The 25,342-nt window shown below is 41.2% G+C and overlaps 1 protein-coding gene across 9 annotated transcripts in view; it reads left to right on the plus strand.

Annotated features, from left to right (window-relative positions):
* The window catches only part of LOC130923355 (protocadherin-15), a 490,939-nt gene that overhangs the window by 451,739 nt on the left and 13,858 nt on the right, over nucleotides 1-25,342 (plus strand). For 6 of the 9 annotated variants that reach the window (XM_057849016.1, XM_057849011.1, XM_057849010.1 and 3 more), the window contains 2 exons: nucleotides 7,641-7,859; nucleotides 7,958-8,150. In XM_057849016.1, coding sequence (XP_057704999.1) covers nucleotides 7,641-7,859; nucleotides 7,958-7,970 — 232 coding nt within the window. In that variant the 3' untranslated portion in view covers nucleotides 7,971-8,150. Of the gene's footprint in view, nucleotides 1-7,640; nucleotides 7,860-7,957; nucleotides 8,177-23,320; nucleotides 23,343-24,791; nucleotides 24,831-24,952; nucleotides 25,027-25,342 lie in introns of those variants that run through there. The other 3 variants (XM_057849014.1, XM_057849015.1, XM_057849017.1) reach the window with 2 other exon arrangements.

The raw sequence follows: 25,342 nt of genomic DNA on the forward strand, positions 1-25,342 counted from the left end.
AAACATATCGTTTTGCATTGTGGCCAAAAAGTTCAATTTTGATTTCATCTGACCAGATCACCTTCTTCCACATGTTTGGTGCGTCTCCCAGGTGGCTTGTGGCAAACTTTAAACGAGACTTTTTATGGATATCTTTGAGAAATAGCTTTCTTCTTGCCCTTCCATAAAGGCCAGATTTGTGCAGTGTACGACTGATTGTTGTCCTATGGACAGACTCTCCCACCTCAGCTGTAGATCTCTGCAGTTCATCCAGAGTGATCATGGGCCTCTTGGCTGCATCTCTGATCAGTTTTCTCCTTGTATGAGAAGAAGGTTTGGAAGGACGGCCGGGTCTTGGTAGATTTGCAGTGGTCTGATGCTCCTTCCATTTCAATATGATGGCTTGCACAGTGCTCCTTGAGATGTTTAAAGCTTGGGAAATCTTTTTGTATCCAAATCCGGCTTTAAACTTCTCCACAACAGTATCTCGGACCTGCCTGGTGTGTTCCATGGTTTTCATAATGCTCTCTGCACTTTAAACAGAACCCTGAGACTATCACAGAGCAGGTGCATTTATACGGAGACTTGATTACACACAGGTGGATTCTATTTATCATCATCGGTCATTTAGGACAACATTGGATCATTCAGAGATCCTCACTGAACTTCTGGAGTGAGTTTGCTGCACTGAAAGTAAAGGGGCCGAATAATATTGCACGCCCCACTTTTCGGTTTTTTATTTGTTAAAAAAGTTTAAATGATCCAATAAATGTTGTTCCACTTCACGATTGTGTCCCACTTGTTGTTGATTCTTGACAAAAAAATAAAATTTCATATCTTTATGTTTGAAGCCTGAAATGTGGCGAAAGGTTGCAAGATTCAAGGGGGCCGAATACTTTTGCAAGGCACTGTATGAGTCGACTTTTTTGGCTCCCTTAAAAATCTAGTTATTTCCTTCAATATGACTATAAGCTTAAGGTTTTACCTGTGAATGCACATTGGAACTAAAAGGTATGCACTAAGAAAAGTTGGACTTTGAACATTAGGAAAATGTATGATTGCTTTCCAAAGCAAAAGCTGATGTTTGAAAATATCTCGTTTTGATTAATTCCAAAGATAATCATCTACTTAATCAAGGACAACAGTAATCATACTTTTTTCCTCCTGTTTTTAATATATGTGAAAAAGTGTTTTTAAAAACTCTTTTTTTCTTTTAATTACATTTTGATGAAAAAACATAATGATACAAATTGATAGGATAACATTTACTGTTTGTTTGTTTGTTTGTTTGTTTTTTATTTACAGTTTTTTTTAAAAACAATTTTAAAACATAAACATGAATATGATGTTATTTTTTTGTTGTTGTTGCCTGTACTTTTCCCCACCTTTAGCCCCAAGTCAGCTGGGGTAGGCTACAGCACCCTACGAGCATAACAAAGACAGTGTTGAAAATGGATGTACGGATGTTTTTTTAATTATATATTTGAAATTGTCCAAATAAAAAAATAAAACATTTCCACTCTATTTTTAAAATACAATTTTAAAATATTAAAATAAATTAAAGAGAATATTTACGGTATTTTTATGCTTTCTATTGGATTTGTTTTTCAAATATATTTTTACATCTGATAAATAAAGCAAAATTTAAGATACCATTGTTCATTTGCTTTTCATTCATTGGCTGCTATTGACGGCAACAGAACTGGGAAGGGTTGGCAGAGATTGACAACATTTCAGCCCCATTGGGAGCAATAAAGGCGTAACACCCACAGTCTATCGCTGTCAATGACAAAGAGTTAAGAGGTGCAAAGATAGGATATTTTTTTCAGTTTTTCGCGCCACAATTTGTCGACGCGATTCATGAACTATCAAAATACTAATGACGCGATTATTCCTAACTACATTTCATCTAGTTGCCGGGTTGCCGCTTATTTTTCTCCGATCACTACTGCATACTGGATAGCAGGCCTCAACTATTGTTTTCAAGGGCTTAAACACAAAGCAGCAATATATTTCAAATGTTTTCTTCGAGAGCGCATCAGTCAAGGAACGGTTCCCGGCTTCAGTCTGCTGGAGCGCGATTGCGCATTATATTGGCCAAGTTTACATTCTAGCGGCGCAACACGGAAAAGTGTTTACAAGACATTTTTCTCCCTATCAGGGGAAAACAGATTCATGGTTGGCACTTGGGGACGCGTTTGAGTTCTCATATTTTTCATGTACAGTACATGGCCTTCCTGTCGGAATATTCAGGAACACGTCTTTTAAATCCTCTTTTATCTCAGCGGCTAACCAGAAGGGAACAGCGGCTTCTGAGGTGGCTCTATTTTTCTATATGTACAGTAGACAAGTACTGTAGTTTTCAACTTTTCACACTACAGTTAGTCCCCCGTTAAAGAGGAAAAGATATCGTCATCGCACACACCATATAATTGTTTGCATTAGTCTAACACATATATAGTCTAACACAGGGGTGGGCAATTAATTCCACAAAGGGGGTGCGGGTTTTTGTTGCAACCCATTAAGAGGACACATTTTCACCAATCTGCTGTTTTACAAGTGCAATCAGTCGATTGCAGTCAGGTGCTTCTCATTTCTGCTGAAACCGCATTGGTTAAACTATCTGTGCTGGGTCAGTTGGAACAAAGACCAGGACCCACTGCGGCCCTCGAGGACCGGTTTGCCCACCGCTGGTCTAACACATACATATGGTACAGGTTGGCACCGTCTAACTGTTTGCATTACTCTAACACACGTAATATAATTAATCAGGAAATAGTATCATTTTCATATTTACGGTAGGACTACACTACTAATATAAAATAAATAGCACACCATAGTTTAATGAGAAGAAATAGAAGAGATACACAATGCCGTCTTATCACAAGATTGACGCACCAACTCGTGCAATCAGCTCTCCCAGCAAACTCCAAGGACAAAGCGCTTTGTCCTAAAACAAGTACAACCAGCCCGGACAGCAAAGTTGATAGCGGGCGTCCCAATCCGCGCACGAACCTAAGCCGCCTAAAACCGGCCACCAAGGGGAAGACCCAAAAGCAACACCCAGACCCACCTTCGGACACGCCTTCGACATGACCCCGCGTCAGCAAAGACTTTAAAAAGACTGGACACTGAGATAAGACAGATTTTTTCTGCTCGGAAACATGTAGCCTTGTTTTGGATCCAGAATTGTCCCTCCGTCGTCTGTTTTTGCCTTGTTTTTACCATTGTCGACGAATAAATTGTCAACCTGTTTTCGGTGAGTGTTCTTCAAGCTTTGAAACATGGAGTCAGTACAAAGGGTTAAAATAAGAGGACGCGCGAGATTCGGCCTTCCCGGCGGGCGCACGCGGGGCAGCTTCAGCCGAGCGGCGCTTGTTTTGGTTGGTGCTGTCCCCGGGTGCGTCTGGGCCGGGAGGGCGAATTTCAACACCGTGTTACGTACGAATTCCGTTCCTATGCTGGCGACTCAACGCAAAGTTCCGTGTAAATCGGAATTAGCCCTTTAAATACCCCTTAATAACCCTTAAATCTCAAAATAGCTATCTAAAAACATGTATTATCTGCCATATGAATAAAATAAAAAAATAGCTACTGTGCTTACATTCAATGCTGGTGGATGGTGAAAAAGATACACTGAGCATGCCTGCTTGTTCACAATTGGAGACGAGTTCTTTTACTTTTAAACCACAGACACACTGTAGAACACTTTGGCCTGCTAGTGAACAAACAGGTAAGTCAATGTAACTTATGAAGCTGCTTTAGAGCTTTATTTCAGCAACTTACACGAGGTCGACCTGCTTATGCTACACTGTTGCTTGGTGCATCGGATTTTACTTCTTCAGTAGAAAACAGAAAGCGACCTGAATGGGCATTCGCTCAGTGTGATTAAACTTGTGCATTTCACCATTTTCATTTAACTTGTAAACAAATTATTATTAACAATATAGTCCCAAGAATTGTAAAATGTAAACAGGAAAACAGAAACAATGCACACACACGCAAAAAAAGTTGCAATCTAAGTGAGACAACAGCTCCTCTTATTGGCGAAACAAATACACACACTCTACACCGTTACGCCAAAAAAAAAAAAAAAAAAAAATGACCGGAGACAAAATGGCATAAGTCAACTATGTCGCAACCCGGGGACTAGCTGTATAAACAAAAGAAAAATGCAAAAATCGCACCTGAGTATAAGTCGCAGGCCACCCAACGGGAAAGACGATTTTGTGCTATTCTATATTTTAATCCTGGTTGCAGTATCTTTTTTTGCCACCAACTTTAGATATGACTCCTTTAATTGACTACAGTGGGTTAATCAAGTACAGTTAAGTAGTTTTTTTTTTTTTTATGTTTAAATTAAACTGCACAAGATTCACATTTAATGTTTCAAAATGGTTTATTTTCAAATATTTAGGAACAACTTATCGGTATAACACCACCAAACTCGATCTTTAACCCTTTAACACCTAAGCCTATTTTGGCCGAATTTGCATGCCTTTGATGTTGCCTTTATATTTCAAAGAAAAAATTGTTCACAACGGCCAAGTTCGGTCCCTTTTTTCAGAACACCTTGAACTTCATGACCAAACTGTTGTTTTCTTCACTGACCAATTTTAATCCACATTTTTGACCCAAAAAAGACAAAAAAATCCCAAAATATTTTTTCAAAATTTGTAATGTTAATGTCCCACTGACAACCAAACATGCTCGACCAACAGTTTTGAAGCTTGATAATATTCATTCAACTTGTTAGGATAAACATTCAATAGAAAAAAATAAGATTGAATCGTTTTATGTTTGACAATTCAACACAAACAGCAGGTATGGTTAAAGGCGTTTTTGGCCTTTACACATACTATGGTCAAAACAGGTTATATACAGTGCAAAATAGTGAGAAAAAAAATTATATATATATCATCTAACACACAAAGGGTTTGGAGGATATCTCTTTGTGAAGTTAGGTATTGTACCCATCACCTTATCAAAGGTATATATGTACATGCAATCATGCTTCTCGAAGACACATCTATATAAAAATCGAAAAGATTTATTGTGAAGAAAAAAATACATATAACATTGAAAAAAATATATTTTCAAAAATTTGATCAGTTCAGTTCAATTTTTTCAGGCATGCGACCCAATAAAGTTTTTTTTTTTTTTTTTTTTTTTTTTTTTTGCGCACTCAATAAAGTTTGTCCTTGAACAGGTCACTGAGCTGCGTCACACACAACGTCACACAGCCTACTCTTCTGCCGTTTGCGCGCTGCTGTCACGTCTACTCGCCGAGATGTCGATTTATCCGAAGAAAACAACGACAAATACAGCTCATCCTCTTCCTTGAGTTAATGAAATAATGCATTAGCTCACGCTAAATTTAGTTTTCGATTCATTCTGCACGTTTCAAAGTCGCTTGCTCAGTCCAACCGGCCGTTGCTTGCTTCTCATGCCTCCGTTTCCTTAGTTGTTGCTTCGCTCTGCAATTCATTAAAAATGTTCACATTAGGTTCGTCCTTCTTGACATTACAACAACGGCTCTTGGGATATGTAGTCTTTTGTGCTGCTTTCGGTTTTGAAATACGACAAGAAATGATGGAAATATGGAGATAGACACACGGTCCATGCAGCGTTTTAATGCATATTTATGAGTGCAATAAAACTATAAAACTCAAATGACATTATCTCCAGTTGACTTGGTCAACTGACTTCAAATAAAAACTGGTGTGGACATCAACTTCCGTACTTTCAAATGAGAGCAACCAGCAGCACGTGGGGGACGTAATTTCAGCGTGACGAGGCTTCAAAGATGATATGCGGAAACGTGTCGCATCCGACACGTTCGGTGTTAAAGGGTTAAGTATGATTTGAACTCATTGCCTGCTATTTACAAAAATAGACGTCCAAATCATTTAAACAGACAGGAATGGAACATGGTACAGTGCCACTGATTGTGCTAGACATCAATTTCCTTTTGATTGAGAGGGACGAATGAACGGACGTCAAGCGCCCTCAATGGCAGCTGATGAGTATTGCCAGTGGCGCCCCCAGGGGGTGGCCAGGGGTGGCCACGGCCACCCCTATAAATTGGTTGGCCACCCCACTGGCCACCCCGCTTGGCAGTATATCGTTAGATTGTTGTAGCATCAGTTATGCATTTCATCCCAAATGAATGCATTTATTTTGTTTTGTTAAATGTAGGGCTGTCAAATTTATCATGTTAAGGGCGGTGATTAATTTTTAAAAATTAATCACGTGAAAATATTTATTGCAATTAATGCATTCGCTGTACGACTCATTCACGCATTGCCGCAAACAGCCTACAATGGCGCCGTTTTACTCATATACAGAGATAAGAGGCAGAGTGGAGTAGATACAAGCATTCATTGGGGCCGTGCTTTTAATTGGCAAAAGCTTTGTCATCTCTCCCACAGCACCTATAAATATTGTGGGAAGCGACGTGGGGAAGAATGACAGGAGTTGATCTTTTTCTTAACACCCTGTAGTCTACCCAACGCAGAGAAGATATAGCATTTGCAGCCACCACACACAGTCATGGTTGCACCACTTCCCATTATGCATTTGGGCAGAACAGTTAAGTCGCTACAGTATCATTTACTGAAAGTTCAACAAATACACTAGATGGCAATATTTAGTCACAATATACAAACTCACATTTATCCTTTAAGAATTACAAGTATTTCTATCCGTGTATCCCTTTCACAGAAAGAATGTTAATAAAGTTAATGCCATCTTGTGGATTTATTGTTATAATAAACAAATACAGTACTTATGTACCATATGTTGAATGTATATATCCGTCTTGTCTTATCTTTCCATTCCAACAATAATTTACAGAAAAATATGGCATATTTTAGAGATGGTTTGAATTGCGATTAATTACGATTAATTAATTTTTAAGCTGTGATTAACTCGATTAAAAATTTTAATCGTTTGACAGCCCTAGTTAAATGTACACCTTATGCCTAATATATACTGTACATAACACAATAAAACAGAATTGTTGTGGAACTCAAAATGTTGACTGGACAGTAATGGACTAGGCACATTAAATCATTAGTAACATCAAATATTACACTATACACTAAAGTATATCAGTAGCCGTGTCCTTAAGTCTTTCTTAAGTTTTCCCCTGACCTTTTTACTGCGATAATATAATGAAAACCTGAAATTATGGCTTTTAGTTTTGGCCACCCCAAGATTTTAAGTGGCCCCATCTGGCCACCCCTATGAAACATTTCTGGAGGCGCCACTGAGTATTGCTGTAAAATAATTGAGAAATAATACTTACTAAAGAGTTTTTCTCAAGGTTGTGTCCTTCCAAATAGCTGCTAAAAGTTTGAAAACCTTCGCCGACTAACTTATAACACGTCACCTCGAATATTACAGTATGTCCAACAACAGATGAGCTAATAACCTTCATCTGTTCTCATTTATTCACCTCTCGGATAAACCACATGACGCTAATTAGCTGTGGCACCATGTCGCCCCTACTGTCAGACATTAGAAATTCTTCCAAATAACAACAGCATGAAATCAGGCTTCTTTTATTTTACGGCATTAGGATGGTAAAGCCAGGTAGAAAATGATCATCGATCATGAAATCACAATTTTGCGCGGAATTAATTCACACTTCAATCTAGATTCCTCGACGGGAACGTTCTGGAAATCAACAAGGAGTTTCAGCCTTACCTGGGCGAGGGCGGTCGAATCCTGGAGATTCGATCGCCGGATATCGTAGCAAGCGTGAAGAAGGCTGCCCAAGCCGTAGGATACACAGAAGGGGCTCTTCTCGCCCTGGCGATTATTATCATCCTCTGCTGCATCCCTGCCATCCTTATCGTCATGGTTACATACAAGCAGTGAGTACAAATGCGACGGTTTATAGCCATATAAATCGTACCGGATGACGAAATTCACTTTTTTTTCTGTCCCCCTTTCTGTCTTTTCTCAACATCAGGTTCAAAGAGTAAGTCCACCAAAACCATCAAACCTTCTTGTTGAGTTTGTTTTCTCAAGCAATGATTTTGGTGAATCTGGTTATGGTTTCTTTACGCAGACGGCAGGCAGAGTGCGCCAAAACTGCCCGGATACAAATGGCTTTGCCGCCAGGAGGCAAGGCGCCACCCACCAGCGCGGCTGGGGCAAACCTCTACGAAGAACTAGGGGATAGCAGCATGTGAGTCATCCCTTGCACCCATTTTTAATTTTAGTAAATACGGGGTTTCTTCCGGGGTTCAGAAATCTTTTGTGTCATCTAGACCAGTGGTCCCCAACCATTTATGCACCACAGACTGGTGTGGGCCTTATTTTGCACGGACCAGCAATGTGTGGTGGAAAATTACAGTAAATATAAAGTAACACAACAGGGCTAAAAACGAACATTCAGTGAAGGGAAAATGTAACTCACCATACGCTGAATCAACCTTTTTTAACGGCTTCCTCTCCTAAAACTTGACGGCCAATAGCCTTGGTCCTAGGCATAATAAGTTCTTCTCCAATCGTGAAAGTTTTCTTGGCTTTAGCAATACTGTCTGCTACGAGGTATGATGCTCTCAGTGTATTCGCTTTTGTTGCCCCATGTTGCTAGCTTTTACCACATATTATGCAGAATAGACTTGGCTCAAGTCTCCTGTTCTGGCTCAGCAGGTGGCCTTTTCCCCGTAAAAAAACACGTCGCCGCCCACAGCACACAGTCAACAGCAGCTAACATTACTGTTTACATTGACTGACGGTGGGCTGCTATAGGTGTGCAAACACCCCAGTAATGGCGGCCAACCAATAGATGGCGACGTACACAAATCTCTACTCTGATTAGTCAATAGAGTAGACAGGCATATTGATATGTCAAGAGGCAAAGGCCAGATTGCGCTCATTAACAAATGATTTGTTATTTCTCTGTGGGCCGGTAGTAAATGCGCCACGGACCGGTACCAGTCCCCATCCCAGTGGTTGTGGAACACTGATCCAGACCACTCTTGCATATCGAAATGCTAATATTGTGGCCTACATGACCACAAATTTGGACACCAGGTATTTACTGGGACAAAGGACAAAGGAATGTAATGGAATCTGTTGGAGTTAAAGAATATTTATTTTTTACACATAGGTCGTTTACAACTCTGCTCCAGAATTAGCATCTTTTCCAAGTGCTCTTAAAAAGGTCTTAAAGTCTTCAATTTCACTTGCTGAAACCTGTAGATACCTTGAAATAGAAGCCCAGCCCGCACCTTGGTTGCAAGTTGGTTGCTAGCTTGCTGACTTAAAACAATAAACAAAGTATTAATTATTAATAAACAAAGTAAAAAAACAATAAACAAAGTATTAATTATTAATAAACAAAGTAAACAACAAAGTATTAATAATAAACAATAACAAATAATAACAAAGTAATAACAAAGTATTAATAAACAAAGTATTGATTGAGGAGTCTAAAAATATCCACCTCAGTTGTAATGATTTACTTCTTATCGCTGTTTCCTAGCGCTACCTTTTTGAGTTTGTTCTAAACAGCTCTTAATTGTCACATTAACGATGAACGAGCCTACCTAATATCACATTTTCTGAGCATGTAATATTTCTTAAGTTAGCGCTGAAGTTTCATGCAAAATTGCTGGCACAATCGTATGCAGGTTTGTTTCATTTCTGGAGTTTGTTTTCACCTCACTCCAATGCTCTGCTTGTTACCTAGTTTGCAACCCCTCTGGTTGGTTTTCGGCACCCTGAGATGCAAACTTTGGTATTTTTCGGGCTTGTAGTTGTATAGCTTACCGTTGTGAGAAAAAGCCTTACACTGCATGACTCCGCTTTGGTCCGATGTAACATTTTAAGCATTGTACTCTGTCAACTGTCACCGGTGGTCCTGAGGCTACTTCACCTCTGTGTTGCCTCATGCGCCTCCTGACATCAAGATATGTATCGAAATGACATGCAGTCTCTCCCTCGGTCATCTTACTGTCTGTGTGTTTTCTGTCCTTGACATCTTTTTTTTCCCTTTCTCTGGATTCAGACTGCAGTAAGTAATCTCCATATCAAAAATTCACATACCTATCAGAGGACCCTAGATTCCCCTTGCAGCTGATAGCTTTAAGCTAGGCTTTTGATTAACATGACCTTTTTTACACAGAGAGCCTTTTATCCCACGTATCCAAATGATTCTCCTCGAGCCTCTGCTTCTTCTCTTACAGTGTTCAGTGCAATGACACCACATCCTTCAAGTATGGGATGATGGTTTTGCAGTTCGATATGTTAACTCTTTCAGTGCCATTGAAGACAATAAATATGTGACTGTTTTCATCCTACTGTTCTGAATATAAATTGGTGAATCACTAGTGGAGATTGAATCTATTTGAACTGGGAGGGCTGACAGCGAATGAACATGTACAGTGGGGCAAATACGTATTTAGTCAATCACTAATTGTGCAAGTTCTCCCACTTGAAAATATTAAAGAGGCCTGTAACTGTCAACATGGATAAACCTCAAGCATGAGAGACAGAATGTGGAAAAAAAACAGAAAATCACATTGTTTTTAAAGAATTTATTTGCAAATCAGGGTGGAAAATAAGTATTTGGTCAATACCAAAAGTTCATCCCAATACTTTGTTATGTACCCTTTGTAGGCAATAACGGAGGCCAACGTTTTCTGTAACTCTTCACAAGCTTTTCATACACTGTTGCTGGTATTTTGGCCCAGTCCTCCATGCAGATCTCCTCTAGAGCGGTGATGTTTTGGGGCTATCGTTGGGGAACACGGACTTTCGACTCCCTCCACAGATTTTCTATGGGGTTGAGATCTGGAGACTGGCTAGGCCACTCCAGGACCTTGAAATGCTTCTTACAAAGCCACTCCTTTGTTGCCCTGGCTGTGTGTTTGGGATCATTGTCATGCTGAAAGACCCAGCCACGTCTCATCTTCAATGCCCTTGCTGATGGAAGGAGATTTTCACTCAAAATCTCTCGATACATGGCCCCATTCATTCTTTTCTTTACTCAGATCAGTCGTCCTGGTCCCTTTGCAGGAAAGTAGCCCCAAAGCATGATGTTTCCACCCCCATGCTTCACAGTGGGTATGGTGTTCTTTGAATGCAATTCAGAATTCTTTCTCCTCCAAACACGAGAACCTGTGTTTCTACCAAAAAGTTCTATTTTGGTTTCATCTGACCATAACACATTCTCCCGGTCCTCTTCTGGATCATCCAAATGCTCTCTAGGGAACCGTAGATGGGCCTGGACGTGTACTTTCTTCAGCAGGGGGACACGTCTGGCAGTGCAGGATTTGAGTCCCTGGCGGCACATTGTGTTATTGATAGTAGCCTTTGTTACTGTGGTCGCAGCTCTCTGTAGGTCATTCACTAGGTCCCCCCTCGTGGTTCTGGGATTTTTGCTCACCATTTTTGTTATCATTTTGACGCCATGGGGTGAGATCTTGCATGGAGCCCCAGATCGAGGGAGATTATCAGTGGTCTTGTATGTCTTCAATTTTCTAATAATTGGTCCCACAGTTGATTTCTTTACATCAAGCGTTTTACCTATTGTAGATTCAGTCTTCCCAGCCTGGTGCAGGTCTAAAATTTTGTCTCTGGTGTCCTTCGACAGCTCTTTGGTCTTGGCCATAGTGGAGTTTGGAGTGTGACTGACTGAGATTGTGGACAGGTGTCTTTTATACCGATAATGAGTTAAAACAGGTGCCATTAATATAGGTAACAAGTGGAGCCTCGTTAGACCTCGTTAGATGAAGTTAGACCTCTTTGACAGCCAGAAATCTTGCTTGTTTGTAGGTGACCAAATACTTATTGTCCACTCTAATTTGGAAATCTTTAAAAATAAAACAGTGTGATTTTCTGGGGGGTTTTCCACATTCTGTCTCTCATAGTTGAAGTTTACCCATGTTGACAATTATAGGCCTCTCTAATCTTTTCAAGTAGGACACCTTGCACAATTGGTGGTTGACTAAATAGTTATTTGCCCCACTGTATATTCACTCCCAGCCCTCCCCTAAAATTCGAAATCCAGGTCCAAGAATATACATACTAAATATCATTGCGATTGGTCGAAGAATAACAGTGGAGTAGCAATTTTAGTTGGTATCCTGCCCAAAAAGAAGAAAATATTAAGAATTAATCAGTTAGTCTCACTCTAGCCACCCAAGAACCAAACTTAACCCTTCCCCTTTATCCAAGCTTTTCCCTATCCAAAGACATCACTTTCTCTTGTTTTCAAGTCTGTTCTTTTTTTCTTCTTCTTCACCTCAACACTCTCCGGACCAGGGCTAAAAAGTCTGTCATTGAGGAAGCCGACCACCAAAGGATTCTTAGTACCTTTGCCTGTCGCGCCCTCGCAGCCCACAGCAACGGAGCGCTGCACGTCAACCTGCCCAAGTCGGAAAGCAACGTGACCTTCTTGTCTGACCGCAATCCACTCACCACCCCCAACCCGGTTTACAGCGACACTAGTCGTCTCAGCAGCCCTGACGTCTACACCGGAAGGAAACATCCTCCCAAAAATCAACTACCTGAATGGTCAGGATGCGCGTGGACGATGCCGGCCCGCATTCACGCGGAGTCTAACGAAGCGCCTCGGAGGCAAGTGTTGATGGACCCGTCCGATTGGGAGGTTCAGATCCTCCAAGCAGCTGTGAGACGACAGCAAATGGAGAATTCTGGCGTTGACGCTCTGAGCTTGGAAACCAAAATGTCAGTCCGGGAGCAAGCCAGACAGTTTGAGCAAGCGCTCATCCAGAACAGCCAAGGTTCACTCACCCCAATACTAGTCACGGATCAAGACTGCATTGATGTTCTAGAGGTGTCGTCAGACACCTTGATGTCCATAATGGACTTCCCTTCATCCTTTGGGAAGGATGCACCCTCCAAAATTATCGTCAATCAGGGAGAAGAGTTGTGGCCTCTGTCTAATCAGAGATTGACACCACCAGTCCTCAGGAAGTTCAGCTCCAACATATCCAACTACATGACGGTGCAGCCATGTCAGATCCACGTGGAGATCATACCTGACCCGCCAGAAAAACCGCCCCCTCCTGTTCCTGAGCGCCAACCCTCTCCGCCTACCCCTTCCACCTCCCCGAGCCCCGACCCACCGTCATTTCCACCCTCACCCCCGACCGTTCATGAACCTAACAGTTGCAATCAGACTTCTCCTCTTGAAGTTATTGATCAGGCCTCGAGTCCTTCTCCCACCCACAGACAAGTTTTCCCACCACCTCCGCCGCCTCTCCCTCCCCCGCCAACTCCGTCCACCGATCAGACTAGCCCTGTAGTCCAGTTCATCCCTTCATCTCTGCCGCCCGTGTCCTCACTTCGACCCGTTTCAGAGCGCAAGCTGCACTCCCCCACCGTCGGGTCCCGCGCCGAAACCGGCGGTAAGCGGGAGCTCAAAGGGATCCTTAAAAATCTCCATAATCTGGCCGACATAGAGAGGTCTGTTGCCAATTTATACAGCCAAGTCGACAAAAACTGCAAGGTGCCCAAGTTTAACAAGAAACCACAAGTGACTGAGAAATCTGAGGGTGCTAACAAACTGCAAGACTGTGATCTCAGCGGTGAGCAGAGCACGCCAAAGCCCGATACTCACAGTTCTGCGGTCCAAATCTGCTCAAGCGTGAACTGTGCTGAGAACGAAGAAAGCCGACCGACGGCGGCGGCCGAGCTCAGTGAGCCCTCTTCCTCTCAAACCACAGTCTTCTGACATTATCTCTCAGTATTTTGAAATACACCTCCGCTCTTCTTTTTTGCTCTTTCTGAATTTTGCACGACTGGTAGTTTTGCATCTAGTCAACATTTTCTGATTGCATAGGTTTCCACTAAGAGACTGCTTTTTTTTTTTTTTTACTCTGTTGTTGTTGAAAGCCACCATCTGCCAAAGAACGTGTACTCAGCTTTGCCACATTGATTGTATTTTGCTTTTATAGGCCTGCATTTCTCCATAAAAGTTTATAACACTCGTGTTCAGTCAACTTGCAATTTTTGTATTGGAGCTAAACTAGTTTACATTCAGCTTGCTGTCGTGTCCTTTTAGGTTTCATAAAAACTTTCACAACAGTTGGGAAATGAGTGGTACAAGATTCTTACGTTATTTTTCTATTTTTTTCAATGGAGTCTATAAAGACGAGAGCTGGATCATCAGGATGATTACTGATGAGAATGCAGGAGCCAAAATTACCCGAAAGGGAATATTATAATTCAATTCAATTTCTTCAGAAGATCCAAGAATTACCCATAACTCTCGAGTATTTCCCAAAGGCATGCGCATTTCTTGGATATGAACTCTTAAATATTCAAGTAGTAAAGACGGTGTTACGGTTGAGTAACTCAAAATATAAGCACCAGAATCATTGTGATATAAGATTCTCTTTTTAGTACTTGAAAAAAAATCAGCCACAGTTATCTTATGTGTATATTGGCCTGTTGTGTTGTAAAACTGCACTGCCTCCTATTTAGGGGCATATCGTTTTCACGCGGACTCTGCTTATGTTACGGCAAATCTATAAAAGGGCGTTTTCTGTTGATTCGGTGGGAGCGTCTCCGTGTAAACGTAGCACACCACAGCAGCGGTGGTACTGCGGCAAAAGAGTGAAAAGGTAAAAGATCGTTCTGAGATTAACAAGAATGGCCCAGGGATTGGAAGGGACTATCCGGAATCAGATAAATGGGACACATGGAGGGTGAGCGAGCGCACAAGTGAGAAGGTAACTGTACTTGACAGTCCCACAGGCAGCAGCCCTGACTCTCCCTCCGCTCAGGGATTGATTGGTTCTGTAATTAGCCTTTTCAAGTGTGCTTCACAACATCAGAGTGACTACTTTATCAAGCTGCCAGGATCTCTGCAGACATGCGAATTGACAGAGTCTCCGGAGGTCAGCGCATTCGGGATGCGCCTGCTGTGATTGTATCTGCGACGGCCAGGCCGGGCTTTAGCGACCGTCACTCTCGGTGTGATGCGCTGTCAGAGATGGCTTGTGTGGATGGATGTGCGAGTAAAACCATCGAGGCCGACATCAACTCATTGCCTGCCATTGACAACCAATTGATTTAACGCAGGAGGACTGGATGTGAATGCTCATGTTTCGGTGCCATTGACAGCGCTGCACAACTAATCCATTTGTAATGAACAAATGTCCCAGTCCAAATGGATTGGACATCGAGAGCCATCAGTAGCACTGAAACATGATCATGCACTAAATCTACTGTCAGATAAACAAACTACAGTAGCATACGAGTAGCATTAGCACTTTGCTTGGCGTAAAAAACTTGAGCACTTCCTGGTTGCCTCGTCATTTTTATTCAGTCCAAACAAAATAAAATTTGTTTTTATTTGAAAAACATATTTTAAAAATTAACTAAATGGAGAATATTTACTGTATTGATATTTTTTTTCTTTTCTTTCCCCCCGCGTCTTTTTTACATCGACTTGCATTCCGAGCAACCATCTTGGCTCAGGCAGATCTCAAAGAGTACAGTGGGGCAAAAAAGGATTTAGTGAACCACTAATTGTGCAAGTTCTCCCACTTGAAAATATTAGAGAGGCCTGTAATTGTTAACATGGGTAAACCTCAACCATGAGAGACAGAATGTGGAGAAGAAAAAAACCCCGAAAATCACATTGTTTGATTTTTAAAGGATTTATTTGCAAATCATGGTGGGAAGTAAGTATTTGTTCAATACCAAAAGTTCATCTCAGTACTTTGTTATGTACCCTTTGTTGGCAATAACGGAGGCTAAACGTTTTCTGTAACTCTTCACAAGCTTTTCACACACTGTTGCTGGTATTTTGGCCATTCCTCCATGCAGATCTCCTCTAGAGCAGTGATGTTTTGGGGCTGTCATTGGGCAACACGGACTTTCAACTCCCTCCACAGATTTTCTATTGGGTTGAGATCTGGAGACTGCCTAGGCCACTCCAGGACCTTGAAATGCTTCTTACGAAGCCACTCCTTTGTTGCCCTGGCTGTGTGTTTGGGATCATTGTCATGCTGAAAGACCCAGCCACATCTCATTTTCAATGCCCTGGCTGATGGAACGATATTTTCACTCAGAATCTCTCGATACATGGCCCCATTCATTCTTTCCTTTACACAGATCAGTCGTCCTGATCCCTATGCAGACAAACAGCCCCAAAGCATGATGTTTCCACCCCCATGCTTCACAGTGGGTATGGTGCAATTCAGTATTCTTTTTGTTCCAAACACGAGAACCTGTGTTTCTACCAAAAAGTTCTATTTTGGTTTTATCTGACCATAACACATTCTCCCAGTTCTCTTCTGGATCATCCAAATGCTCTCTAGCGAACCACAGACGGGCCTGGACGTGTACTTTCTTCAGCAGGGGGACACGTCTGGTAGTGCATGATTTGAGTCCCTGGTGGTGCATTATGTTACTGATAGTACCCGTTGTTACTGTGGTCCCAGCTCTCTGTAGGTCATTCACTAGGTCCCCCCGTGTGGTTCTGGGATTTTTGCTCCCCGTTTTTGTTATTATTTTGACGCCACGGTGTGAGGAGGGAGTTGAAAGTCCGTGTTGCCCAACGACAGCCCCAAAACATCACTGCTCTAGAGGAGATCTGCATGGAGGAATGGGCCAAAATACCAGCAACAGTGTGTGAAAAGCTTGTGAAGAGTTACAGAAAACGTTTGGCCCCTGTTATTGCCAACAAAGGGTACATAACAAAGTATTGAGATGAACTTTTGGTATTGACCAAATACTTACTTTCCACCATGATTTGCAAATAAATTCTTTAAAAATCAAACAATGTATTTTCTGGTTTTTTTTTTTTTTTTCCACATTCTGTCTCTCATGGTTGAGTTTTACCCATGTTGACAATTACAGGCCTCTCTAATATTTTCAAGTGGGAGAACTTGCACAATTACTTGTTGACTAAATACTTTATTTCCCCCACTGTACATATTGCATCGCATCAGGACTTTATTTCTTAGTACTTTCGGATACCGGTGACATCATTCTCGTGCCGTATTGGTACCTATACTGCTACAGTGGTACCTCTACATACGAAGTTAATTCGTTGCAGGACCTTGTTTGCAAGTCGAAATGGTCGTATGTCGAGCAGGATTTTCTCAAGAGAATACATTATCATTCCATTAATTTGTTTCACAACCCGAAAACCAATACTAAATACTTAAGGGAAACTCGGACTTAAAGACTTATAGGCTCTAATAAGCCACAATGGTTCTCTTTTACTAATATAATATGGTAATAATTTTTAGTACATGTTTTGACCTTTGGAGGGCGCCATGTTTTCTGTGCGCAATGAGCGCTTGGGGTAATGACGTAGTTTGCCACTGTCAGTAGAAGAACACTACTGGATTACTGCAATTCCTTCTACGCGGCAAGACGTCCAACACATGCGCACATTGGTTAAAAGTGGCGAGTACACACTATTTGTGTTTTTATTGAGTCTTTTATTACCTTTTCATTTCCTCAAAATAGTTTTTGCATGTGTTTCCCTCTCATACTCTTAATCATTGTGTTTTTGTTGTGGTAACTTTAAAGCAGATTGTCGATCTGTTGACCACATTAGTCATGTAGAATATGCTGCTGGTTTCGTAAAATATTGACAGTACTGTCATGCTAAATAATGTTCCTCTCGGGTTCAAATTGAAAGGAGTGAACAGATGACATGTTTATGTCGCTAGAGTCATACTCGGGAAGCCCGGCAGCGTAACCATGTGACGTCACCGCCCTGCGACATCAACAGCAATGGTGACATACTAGTTAAACTAATTTTGCAAATTGTTCAAAAACGAAAATATCAAGAGGCGTTTCAACATCAAATTATTTTAACTCATAATAACGTTTATCTTTTAAGAACTACAAGTCTATCCGTGGATACCTTCAACTCATTCACTCCCAGCCATTTTCACCAGAGCAAGGCCCTTCGCTTCCGGCCGTTTTACTGGATTTTGACTGATTTTGCAAGGCCCACAGAAAATTCTGTTCTATTGCTATATAAACATGGAACCCACCAAAAGAAAGATTAGATTATTTTCTTTCAGCAGAAAAAAAGTAAGTTCATATCTTTTTCCGTTCTTTAGAAATCAGCATTAGAAAATAGCTTAGTTTGAGCAATTTTCCCATTTCTGATGAAAAAAACGGAGAAAATGAGCTTTTTGTAAACGCATACATTTCAAACATAACTTTGAGTTTAACACAGCTATTTTTTGCTTTAGTTGCATCCCAAACATCTGAATAATGTTTTCCTTTTACAAAATATATATCATAAAGAACAAGACAAGTAGAGCTTTTGATAGCAAAGTAACAATTTATTTACACTTGACTCACTGAGAGATGACGCTTTTGCAGCCGAGATGACGCTGTTGTCGCCGCGTCAGCTGGGTAAACTTTTCCCTCATCGTTGCCTGTCTCATAAAGATGGATTTTTTTGAGTCTTTGCGGGGTCTGCTCGGCTAGCCCGCTAGCACTGATGGTCCCAGTCGTTCTGCTCGGTAGTCCAGCGCCTAGCATCCCGGGCGTCCTCTCGGTTGTTCTGCTCGGTCGTCCGCCGCCTGGCATCATTCCGCCAGCGCTCCGACCGTGCTGCCCGGCCGTTCGTTGCTATTGAATCGGGTTGTGGGTCTTACCAATTTCGCTACTGCCCTCCAGTGGCCAGTTTTATTGCTTTAAAATTGATTTTCAGCTTTGTGTTTTGGAGCTCAGTTGAATCAGGACCCAGAGATGTCTTTTATTAAAAAAATAATAATAAATAAATAAAAAATTTTTAAAAACCTAAAAGATGTATAAATACGTCTTTGGGACACAAAAACAATTAAAAATAGAACGTATTTATACATTTTTGGGAGCAAATGAGTTAATAGAGACTGGTGGTACGATTACAAATTGCAATTACACATAGCAAAACAGATTATAAATAAAAACTGGAATAATAATATAATAATAATAATAAATAAAAATTCCTGTAATAATGTAACAAATCGGGTTCTAATGTGGCGGATATTTTGTGTGCTGTACCTGAACCCACACCGCGTGGCTGACGTGACAAAGTGAGAAAGGTGCGGTAGAGATTTTACTTTCTCTTTTAATGTTTTCTTGTTGGCGTCAACTGTGGTGGACAGTAGGCGTGTTGTTTTGCACAAGTTCTGAAATAAGTGATTAAAAACCTGACGAAGCTGGCGATTTCTTTGGCGATGTTACCACAATAATAATTGTCACCTTAATCTACGGCCGTATTGTCGAAGCCAGTTCACGGATGCGCACGCCGCGCTCATATTTTTCTATCATTTGCATCTTCATTTCAATGGTAAGCGTCACCTTTTTTCACCACCTTCACTAACCTTCTTGGAAGTTGTGTCAATTTCTCTCACAAAAAAATCCGCCTCGAGTACGACTTGCCGCAAAACAAAGAGACTCTTGCACTGTCATAAGTCATTGTATTTTGAACGTGTCATCGGATGTAGAAACAAACGACGAGTCAAATTTCACGTCGGATGTCGAAAAGATGGTGTGTTGAAGCGATCGTATGTCAAGGTGCCACTGTACTAGTACCTGGAAGGGGAGAATGAACAAATGAGTTCAATATTTATATACTGTACAGTGTTTCCCACCAATGAACGAGACTCTGGCGGCCTCGTTTGGGCCCGCCACAGTCTCGTTTGCCCCCCCCCCCCCCCCCCCCCCCCCGCCGAGGGGGAAAAAAAAAAAAACTAGCCTGGTACACCAGACTCATAGCTGTGCTATGCAGGCATGAAAATCTCTCACCTTTCGGCGAAATTCGCCGTTTTGAAGTCAAAAAGGGCGACCTACGTGAATTGCGTAGATCCGAGGAGAAATTCTTTTTGGGAGGGGGGGGGGGTCGGGAGGTTTTATTTAATTATTATTATTATTATCATCATGTGATTAACTTAGTACGTAAACTGATCGGTTCTTTAAAAAAGTGACACGGACAGTCAGCAAATCCTTCTAGATGCTTCGCTGACGAGAACCAATCATCGGCCCAAGCTGCGTTCCATTATTCCAAACGCGCGCACACCTTACGTGTACATGGAGTGCTCGGAGAGCCTTTGGTTGCATTGGAAAGCTGCGAAAACAAAAAGCAGGCCTTATCCACACCGGGGCAGAGCAGAGCGCAGCATACACACTTGCCTGTATTTGCCAGCAGATTGAATTTGGTGAGTAATGGTTTCAATCGTTTTCACATTTTGCGATATAAAAAAGTTAATGCCATTCGTTGCAGCTTGCGTTGAACACTGCCAGAGCTAGCCAAATCTCCCATGAAAAAAAATAGCTCTCATTAAATTGGCGTCAAGCTTGTGTATTTAGCGGTAATATAAACGAAGAAACACACTGTTGAGTCAAATTAAGCGGCATGCTCTCGGATTGAGGGGTCGCCTTGCATCGCATCGCTCCCGTCGTCCGCCTTAGACGCGTTATTTTCGGTTGGGACTTGAGCTGACGGCCGGTGTCGGCACAACACCGGCCCGACAAGTGGTGGGAATGACTCTTGCTTCTTAAAGCTTTTCAGAAATACAGGGATCCCTCGTTTTTCGCGGTTAATGGGGACCAGAACCCGCCGCAATAAGTGAAAACCGCGAAGTAGCGCCCCCCCCCCCCCCCCCATTTTTTTGTGCGTGTTCGACGTATTTATTCAGATTTTACATTGGAAAAAAGATACATATATATATGACATGTTTTTTTTTTCACTTTTTTCACCAAAGTATCATTTATAAATGGTTTTCAAGCACTTCAAAATGTAAGAATTATGATAAGTTTTAAACATGTTACTGCCCCACCGAATTATTTTTAAACAAGAATAAAGTAGTAAGAAAATGCTTGGCTTTATTAAATGCTTCATACTGAGTCTACTCAAACCCTCTCAGGTTTTGTTAAACGGTGATTGACACATGTGCAAAGTTTTTCTTTTTATATATATTTTTTTGTTTGAAGCAACTTATTTGATTGAATAATAAAAACACAAATGTCCTAGCCAAAATGTGGCCCAAACACAAAACAACATTACTTCAATGGAAAAATTTGTTTCAATCAAGAAAAATAGTTTTCAAATGCTTTTTTTGTCTCAAATTTATTTTGCAATCAAAAACAATTTTTTTTATTGAAGTGGCTTTTTGGGGATTAAAAGTATAATTGTATTTTGATTGAAGCAACTTTGTTTTTGATAGAAGTAACTTTGTTTTTTGATTGAATAATAAAAACACAAATCTACCTCCATCGTTATTGAGAGAGAAAGAAATTAAGAAAGCTTTAAAACTAAAAGCCACCGGCGAGTCTGTTTTTTTTTTTTTTTTTTTTTTTTTTTTTTTTTTTTTAATATTTATATTTCATTACATAGACATGCCTCGTAGGGAAAGGAGATTGAGGGATAAAAAAAGGAGTTGGATGAGGCTGCTAAAGGCAGTGGATACCTCATCAGCTGGGTGAATAGCAGACCTGGTAAGAACAGGTTTGCAAGGATAGTCGGGTATTAAATACAATTATAAACACAATTACAATGTTATTTTTCTATAAGATTTTATGTCATTGCTTTATTAATCATTAGGTGCTAGAGTTGTTAAGTATGGATAATAATGAAATAATAGTTTTGAGAAAACTGTGCTGTTGGTGGCTCAGTGACCATCTGATGTGGTTTGTTCTCAGATGAACAAGTTGAGGAAGGAAGTTTTGATGCAGAGGTTGAAGGAAGAAAAGAGGCAGACTGACTGAGTCACAGCCAGAAAGTGTGGATGACAGTTTTGATTTCTATTCACTGTTGCCCCCTCCCAATTAAAGTATGTCACAGTCGCAGCCAATTATTATCTAAAGCTGGTTAAAATTGAAGTTATGTTGTTTTAAGGTGTATTAAATACTTGTTCATGTGCCCCTTTTGATCTACAAGCACCCGCCCCTCCACCGGTCTCTGCACGGCCCTGCTGAAACACAGTGTGGGTCGACAGAGCTCAATATTTTGTTGGGGTGTACAGTGTACTGGAACATATTTCCTCCACACCCTTCTCACCTTTTTAACCCCTGACCCATTTTCATGCCTGGCTATGAGAGTATGAGTCTGGCCACCATTCAGCAGAAAAAAAATTCCAGGGCAGAGCCAGCCACAGCAAATAGACAGCGGAGCGGACCAATCAGCGACGGGCTGACGCGACGTCAGTAAAGCGACAAGAAACTAGCGAGAGACATTTCAACATATTCAACATGGCTAGTGCGAGACAGACTGTTGGTTTTAGCGACTCGATGTGTTTTTGGTCATGTAAAACTGAATTTACCGCAGATTGGAACATAGTGCCGCTGAGTCTGGTGTACCAGGCTACGGGACTACTGTCTGCTGCATTCTGCTGCATTTGGCGCGATCCGGCGACATCGCATACAGCAATTTATATTACATTCAGTGGTCTCAAAATGCCCCAAAGAGATACACCAGGCTTGAAAATGTACACACACACCCTACCCCGAGGGTCAGAGACCCTCCCACCACAGTCTCCTAAAATCCTGTGGGAAACACTGCTGTAGTCTGGCCAACATAATAGACCAACAAAGAAAATCATAACTGCTACTCTTGCTTCGTTTTCTTTGTAAAGCTATATGAAGTATAGCCAACAAGTCATCCATCAGAGCCTACTTGCATCTCAGAGGCGTGGCCGCACACAGCCCGCCCCCTTGACACTTTACAGCCCCCCGTGGTCTGGGTCGTATATCGGCGCCCCGGTGAAGTCGTCAATATTTATGTGACAAGTTGGACCGGTGTTCCCGCAGGCCTTCTCCGCTTCATTCCACCGCCCGTTTCCTATCGACTTGTAATGAATGAGCAGCCGATGCATTGTTGCTTGCAGCATTTTGATGGATTTGAAGATTTACAGGCTTCATTTTAGTCCAAAACACAAAGCGCGTCAGTCGAAAGGATGTAGCGCAATATGTGCCCTGCGATAACTGAGGACACTTTTATTAACTTTGTTTGAGTTATCATTCCTCCCTGAATTGCAACGCTTTTTAATATCTGCCTGGAGATTATCTAGGAAAGGCTGTGTAGACATTTTTTTTCCAGCCTGAATTTCAATCCACCCCCACTAGTTGCTATGTGCATTCATTGGTGCATTTTTTTTTACCCCTCTTTGAATAAGATAAAGCAGAAAAGGGCAAAAAAAAAAAAAGTCAAGCCGTACCAATATGATAACGTATAGGCCTGGGGCATCTTTTTCCAAATACTGCAAGGTTGTAATCGCACATTTGAAGTAAAGCTGCAATTGATCAGCAGAACAGAGATGTGCCAGCATTGTAAACCAAATATTTCATTTAGTCATTATTTGTCCCATTTTCCCTTCTTTTTTTTACACAGGAGGCGAGGCTACGGCAGACAGGTGAGTACGTGCATGTTATGATGTGGCCGCTTTTCATCCTATTATTCTTATCTGTGCCTCCCTAGATGGAAAATGTTGAACAAGCACAAGACCAATTCCTAAAGATGGAATATCTTAATGACAGTTATTTTTTTTCACTGTATTTCACTGTTATGCCGCAATCCTGCCAAAAATAAGTTGACTGTGACTTTATATTCTCTGCTTGAACCTAATTAGGGAATCAAATCTGACAAATACTATTTGGGAAAGTCATTTCACTTTGTCTTGAGGGTGTATTATACACCATAAATTACGGTAAACACATTGCCACTAATGAGAAGCATGCATATCCTAATTTGTGTTGCTAGCTATCTAAAATTCAATAAATCCCAAAACACTTGTCCTCTGCTGACGGTGATAGATGTCCAAAGTAAAACAAGGGGGTAGATTAGGTGAAAAAAAATACATTTTATCGGTGTCTAATTCCTTAGTTGGAACACCTAAAACGAGGGTAAATTAGGGGGGAAAAACTTGTCATTATCTGTGACCTGATTCTTTAGATGGAAAAGTGAAAAGAGTGGTGGGAAAAGTGAAAAGAGTGGTGGAGAGAGTTGGATGAGACTAAGAAAAAAAGCGTGCTATTGGCGATAGACATTGTAAGGTAAAACAAAGAGTGGATGTGTGTGTGTTGGGGGGGTATTATTGGTGCCCCTATTCCTTAGGGAAAACGGGTAATACACAAAAGTGGATAAGGAAACAGTCATTTTCTGAGTCCGAAAGAGGGAAAACTAGTGAATGAGGGGGAAACAAACCTACTATTGGGGCCCTAATTCCTTTGCTGAAGAAGGGAAAACAAGAGGGTGAATGAGGAGAAGACAAAATAATGACCGGTCCTCCAATTAAGTGGGAAAGGGAAAAACTAGTTGTGTTTGAGGGAAAAAAACATATGCTGTACCCACTCGTCAACTCATTGGCGGTTGTTGCCATTGGGCTAGTCCCTAAGTCGAAATGGATCAAATGTTTTGGGCCATCATTGACAGACTAATAACAGTACAGTGACGAACAAACAAACAAAAAATAATTGACTTTTTTTTTTAAGGTCTGTGCTCCTTATTCAACATTCAACCATGATCATTACGTCATTCTGTTTACCATACACTACTCATTTACCAAATTTAGAAATAAAAAAAATAGATCAATAAATTATTTTTTAATGATTTCCAACAGCTAAAAGACTGTGAAAATCCTTTTAACCAACATACTTGGTTACCCTATCTGCATTAAAACATAATGTTACACACCTTTTTTTTCTCGACTCGTCCTGTATCTCTACTTTCTAACATGGACGTTGCCGTTAACAAGCAATGTCTTCCTGTCCCCACTTTGAACATTAAACCTCCTCTTTGTATCTCTCCTGGCGATCCCTCGCTTCCTTCCGTCACCTTCTTCCTCTACACTAATCACCGGCAGCATCAGCAACTGCTGAGACCATCTCTGCTGAGACCCGAGGTAAAAATGCTGCCTTTCACCCCCCGCCCTGTCCTCAACTTGCTCTGTCCGCATCTTGTCCGTGGCTTCTTCCTGTACTTCCCCACACTCTGAAAATGCATCTCTGCCCCTCTCAAATATAGGAACTCTCCATGGAATCCGGTATCGACCCTGGCCCAGACTACTACACGCAGGACTACTATAATTATGATCAAGGGTGAGCATGCTAACCTGCTGTTCATTTCATTTTTCAGAGCAAATAGAACTGATCTTTTTTTTTTTTTTTTTTGTAACTGGACTAATCAGAAAGCTTCACTTGGAGGGCATGCAGCAATTAAGTCATAAGTGAAAAGTGTGGAATTGACCTTGAATGGGATTGTAGGCAATATTGCAGGGACGCCACAAAGCAATCGCAAGCTATTAGCGGAGAAAATGGCTTGTAGATTGCAACCAATAGAGTGCTGACCTCTGTTAAGTCGTTCTCCAACGAGTGCACTCATTTTAATAGATACCGTATTTACATATAACACTGT

This window comes from Corythoichthys intestinalis, chromosome 10 (genome assembly GCF_030265065.1).
Source record: "Corythoichthys intestinalis isolate RoL2023-P3 chromosome 10, ASM3026506v1, whole genome shotgun sequence".
Lineage (NCBI taxonomy): Eukaryota > Metazoa > Chordata > Actinopteri > Syngnathiformes > Syngnathidae > Corythoichthys > Corythoichthys intestinalis.